At 52.9% G+C, this 5,506-nt stretch overlaps 1 protein-coding gene across 1 annotated transcript; it reads left to right on the forward strand.

The window, feature by feature from the left end:
* The first annotated feature begins 279 nt into the window (after positions 1–279).
* On the forward strand, positions 280–4,448 carry SPACA3 (sperm acrosome associated 3). The gene is made up of 4 exons (XM_055580128.1): positions 280–530; positions 1,461–1,619; positions 2,010–2,088; positions 4,382–4,448. The coding sequence occupies exons 1-4, from the start codon at positions 344–346 to the stop codon at positions 4,446–4,448; spliced, it is 492 nt and encodes a 163-aa protein (XP_055436103.1). The 5' UTR covers positions 280–343.
* The last annotated feature ends 1,058 nt before the right edge of the window (positions 4,449–5,506 follow it).

The following is a 5,506-nucleotide window of genomic DNA, read 5'->3' on the forward strand; positions in this document are numbered from 1 at the left end:
GACTGAAGCAACTTAGCTGCAGGCACATGAGGCAGAGGCCAACATAATATTGAAACAATTATCCTCCAATTAAAAATAAAGGGGAAAAAAAGCATAACTGAAGGGGAAAGGGGCTGACCTTGGGGAACTCTCTTGGGCTCTTTGGGGCGTGGCTGATGCTCCACAAGGGCGGCAAGGTGGCAGGCTGGCCGTCCCCTTGTGTGGGAGCCCACCCTCCCCACCTTCCTGTCCACTCAGGCTCTGTTTCCCTTCTTCTTCCAGGGGTAGCCTTCTGTGAGCGGCCTGCCATCTCAAAGCCTAGCTCTGAGCCAGTGTGGCGGGGGCTCTGTGCCCCCCTGCCCGCATGGAAGACGGGAGCTGGGCTCCCAGAAGGTGGCCCCGCCCGCCTGGGATCGTGCTGCTGGCCTTGGCTTCTGTCCTCAGCAGCCTGCTCTCCTCCGGCCAGGCCAGGGTCTACAGTCGCTGTGAGCTGGCCAGAGTGCTTCAGGATTTCGGCCTGGAGGGATACCGGGGCTACAGCTTGGCTGACTGTAAGGACCCCGATCTCTCCCTCCTGCTCCCCCTCCCTCCTCCTCACTCAAGGGCTGTGGCCTTGGGAGCCTCTGTTCTCCTTTTTCAAATCAGGATCCTATGCGCTGACAGGTGGAGAACACCCAGGACTGGGGTAAATACCCAGCAGGCAGGCGATGGGTTGTTGTTGTTGTGGAGGCGCCCAGTCAAGTCTGACTCTTTGTGACCCCAATGGACTGCAGCACGCCAGGCTTCCCTGTCCCTCACCATCTCCCAGAGTTTGCCCAAGTTCATGTCCGCTGAGTCAGTATTGCATAGGAACCTGGAAGGGTAGGCGACAGGTGGCCAAGCAGAATTGCTCCCTTACGTCCTTTCCCACTGGTAAGTTGGGCGCCACAGGGAAAGAAGGGTTTCCTATCTTTAATGGAACCATGGCCACTAGGATCGGACACTGCCAGTGAAGTCAGGGGCACGATGAGCAAAGCTAAGGAAGACCAAGCTTTTCAAGCTGGTGGAAGTTTTGAGACACTAACAAGTACAACCACCCCTGGACTCATTTCTTCTCTAGTTCCAGCCCTTTCTCTTGGTCCCACCTGTGCCTTCCCAGTCGTGTCTCTAAAGAGTGAGCTCTTGTTCATTCATTCCACAAGCATTTCTTGGGTCTTGCTATGTGCGGACGATGAGACCGAGGGAATGTGGCAGGAAGGAGGTCGGGAGACCTGCGGACTCCTGCTGTTTGGTAGCTGTGTATAACTTTGAGTAAGTCACTTTGCCCCTCTGAGCTTCAGTGGATTCCTTTGTCAAGGAGGTGAGAGGGTGTCAGCCCTGATCTCCTGGAAACACGAGTTGAAGCTTGGAGGAGCTGATGCACAGGGTCTACCCTGTGAGCTCTCTGGTCTGGGGTGGCCTTTGTCATCCCACCCGCAGGCCTGTGTCTCCACCCTATGCAGGGATCTGTCTTGCTTACTTCGCAAGCGGCTTCAACACAGGTGCCGTGGACCATGAAGCCGATGGAAGTACCAACAGTGGCATCTTCCAGATCAACAGCCGAAAGTGGTGCAAAAATCTCAACCCTAATGTCCCAAACTTGTGCCAGATGTACTGCTCCGGTAGGCAGGGCCTGGGCCCGGGGCTGGCTGGGGCTTCCTCTCTGGCCTTATTTGCTCCTCTTGCTTTTTTGTCTGAGTGGGAACCCCCACTGCCTGCCGGGTCTACCAAGGATCGTGGGGTGGGGCAGGTGATGAGAGTGGCCCTCCATGAATCTGATTTATGATCCCAGGTGGGACACTGTCTGGAGAGCTGTGGGAAGAGGTGGGGGATGGCTTCTGATGGGGGAAGTGATGGAGTAAGACCTGTGCTTCCAGAGGGCTTGAGAGACAGGGATGGAGTTAGGATGGAGGAGGGTGTGTGTGTGTGAGTAAGAATGACAGACAGACAGACTCTGGATGTCCAACTCCACCTCCTGCTCCTTCATCGTGTTTCTCTGCCTCCCACCCCAGACTTATTGAATCCCAACCTCAAGGATACTGTTATCTGTGCCATGAAGATAACTCAAGAACCCCAGGGTCTGGGCAGCTGGTAAGTAATGTGGGTTGGAGCCTCCTGCTCCAACTAGGACCACAGAAGGGAGCTAACCTGAGTTGGGAAGGTCCCCTGGAGAAGGGAAAGGCTACCCACTCCAGTGTTCTGGCCTGGAGAATTCCATGGACTGTATAGTCCACGGGGGTCGCAAAGAGTCAGACATGACTGAGCGACTTTCGCTTTCACACTACTTTCACATCTTAAACCAGGCATCATTTCATGGCCTCACACTCTAATCTGCTTACCACCACCAATGTATTTGAAGACAGTACATTGAGTTTTAGGGAGAATAAACAAGTCACTGGAGGTCACAGAGTCAAGCCTGGCTCTTCCAAGATCTGCCTATGTTGGACCAGGGTCTAGTAACTTTGTTTCTTAACTGTGGCATCTTTGTCTAGTACAACAGATCAAAAAAGTTCCCTGCTTGAAGCATGATGAGTTCTCTGGACACCCCCCTGTCAGTCTTCCTTGCTCACCTCCTTTCCGCAAGATGGCCTTTGGGAGCCATCGTCAGGGGCAAGAGAGTTGGATGAACATCTGTTGGGGCATCAGACTAGATCTTTGGAGCCCCTGGAGCAGCAGCCCTACAGCTTCCCAGCCTCTTCTGATGGGAGCTTCACTCTGTAGAGCCTCCTACCTCCCTTTATTCCCATATCTAGATGGGAGACCAGCAGGGGACAGAATGTGGGGCAGGTAGAATTCCCCCAGGTGGTTGGAGCACAAGAACCCATGGCGGATGTGAGATGACAAAGCTGGTGAGGTCATCGGGAAGGCATCACATGTCCGCGCAAGAGTAGAAGGAAGGGGGGTGGGCTACAGGCAGGGGGGACTAGTGGGGAAGCCTTGGCAGGAGTCCAGTGAGAGATGGAAGGTGTGGACGTGCACAGTTGTATGGGTGATGGGCAGGAGAGGGATGGGGGTGAGGGGCTGCGGAGGAGGAACAGGGACAGGTGATATGTGGCCAGTGAGGGAGAGGAGGAGCTGAAAAGGACTGTGGACATAGAGAAAATCTAAGGTGGGCCTTGAGGTTGACCACAGCTTTGGAGACATGTTGATTTGTGCCCCGAGAACTGAATCTGGAGTGAGGCAGGTTCAGCAGGAGAGGGCGCACATCTGTAAAATCAGGAAGGGTGAATGCAGGCTCAGGCAGGAATCCGAGGACTTGGAGGTACCACCCTGGGATGGGAGAAACAGATTCCATAGGGCTAAGTCAAAGAACAGCTCTCTTGTATGCTGGGAGTAAGTCTCTGAGAGGTGGCCCCAGAGGGTAGTGGTCGCAGAAAGAAAGGTGCTGTCTATTCCTTCCACATGGGCACCTGAGAACTTATCTGTGCCAGGCTCTGTGCTGGGTGCTAGGCTTCAGAGGTGGTGGAGACCCAGTTCTTGGCCCTTAAGGATCTCAGTCTAATGGAAGAGATGAACAAGCCAGTCAACCCCTCTCACTTAATAGATCTATTGAGGTCCTTTAAGGGCACTCCTTGCCATTGGGCTCTTTGACACTGACATTCTAGAGGACACTAGTTATCCAAACTTGGAACCCCTGGCAATGTAGGACCCCCAGGACCCCAGGATCTTGCTTATCATCCTCAAGATGCTTGTGTGACACTGGAACAAGGTAATGGTCCTAAAAGAGCCTATAAACTATAGTTACCATCAATGAAGAGATCCACATTGGTAGCCAGGGAGAATAAGACCCAGATTGGTAGCCAGGGAGAATGGCGTGTGGGTGCATTTCTGTCGTTTACAAGCTGTGGGCCGTGGGCAAACAATTTCCATATTAGTTTCAGTTTTTCATTTGGAATATAAGGAACACAGTATCGGCTCAATCTAACTTACAGGGCTGCTGGGGGGATGGCAGATTAATGCATGATGGGTGTGCAGTGCTGTGTAGACCATAAAGGGCCGCACGCCTGTACGGTGGCACTCTCTGCAGAAGCAGCGTGGTGTAGGAAGAGAGAATTGGACTGAGGCTCTGGACCTCAGGACCCCAGGCCTTTGCCACTGACTCCTGGGTGAACTCGAGCAAATTATTCTGTATCTCCATCAATAAAATATCAGGCTAGACAGATAACTTGTTACGGGTCATTCTCTTCCTTTAAAAAAAAATATTTTTTTCCCTAGGGGCTTCTTGGCTAGTTAACATGCTGGCTTGTCTCTCTTCCCCTTGCCCGGCCCCTTTCCTCACCTCACTTCCGGTTTAGTGCCCACACCTCCTTCCCGTTCTTCTCTGGGCAAAGACTGAAGACTGCAGCTGACTTGCTCTCTCCTCTTCCCCATCTTCCATCCTCAGGGAGGCATGGAGGCATCACTGCCAGGGCAAAGACCTCAGTGACTGGGTGGATGGCTGTGAGCTGTAGGATTCTCTCTGGATGGACGGGCAGAGAGGATGGATGGCAGCTTGGGAGACGTTGCCTGGTTCCTGACCCAGGCCTGGGAAGACAAAACAACTAATAAAGTATAGTTTAATACAAGTGTTGTTGTGCAGTTGCTAAGTCATGTCCGACTCTTTGGGACCCCGTGGACTGCAGCACGCCAGGCTTCTTTGTTCTTCACCATCTCCCTGAGTTTACTCAAACTCATGTCCATTGAGTTGATGATGCCATCCAACATTCTCATCCTCTGTCGATCTAAGTGTGGTTCTCAGCTATCACTGTGTTTCCAGGTGGTATGTTGGAGCCAGAAGCATCTCAGGAATTCCTCACTTGTCCCCATGGGCTGGGGTTCAGTTGGTCTTCAAAGCCTTCGATGGAGGTTTTCCTCCACTCCTGGAGGCCTGACTTGGGGGTATGCATCCGTGCCTTCATTGCCCACCCCTGGCAGAGTTTCCCAAGTGAACCTCGTGAGTATATGAATGAGGCATCCAGAATGAATGGCAGACACCCAGCTCAGTTTGTAGACTCAGTGAATGAATGGGCCCTGATACCTTCTTTCAATATAGCCACAATTCACTCAATGGTATTGGTAAGCGCTAGCTTTCAGGCTCCAGGCATACCTCTAGAGGGAACCATGGCCCCTCCTGAGCCCTCATGGGGAGTGCTCTACCTCTCATAGGGGCCACTCAGGCTGCTTCTCATCCAAGTCTGGCTCACCTCCCTTGGAGCAGGGAGTTTGGCATAGTTTGCAAAGAAGTGGTTGAGTGGGGTTTTCTCCTTTATCCTGGCTGCCTGGCATTGGAAAGGTCATTCCACCTCTCACAGGCAAGTTCCTCATGGGTAAGAGGAGCTAATAAAGGTCATCTTACAATAATTTATCAGTGACATAATATAGTGCAGTGAGGCACCTGTACAGGACGGGGCACAGAGTGGGGGAAGGGGGCTCCAGAAATACTGACCTCGAGTCTGGTTTCCCTGAGGTCTGGGGCTGCCAAGCCCCCACCCGCCTCGTGGGCACATGTTCTGCTTGTCTGGTGACCAGG

This window comes from Bubalus kerabau, chromosome 4 (assembly GCF_029407905.1).
Source record: "Bubalus kerabau isolate K-KA32 ecotype Philippines breed swamp buffalo chromosome 4, PCC_UOA_SB_1v2, whole genome shotgun sequence".
Taxonomy (NCBI): domain Eukaryota; kingdom Metazoa; phylum Chordata; class Mammalia; order Artiodactyla; family Bovidae; genus Bubalus; species Bubalus kerabau.

Coding starts and splice junctions, on each gene's coding strand:
- SPACA3 (XM_055580128.1), top strand. CDS start 344: ATGGAAGACGGGAGCTGGGCTCCCAGAAGGTGGCCCCGCCCGCCTGGG. Junction 531..1,460: donor GGGCTACAGCTTGGCTGACT/GTAAGGACCCCG, acceptor CACCCTATGCAG/GGATCTGTCTTGCTTACTTC. Junction 2,089..4,381: donor CCCCAGGGTCTGGGCAGCTG/GTAAGTAATGTG, acceptor TTCCATCCTCAG/GGAGGCATGGAGGCATCACT.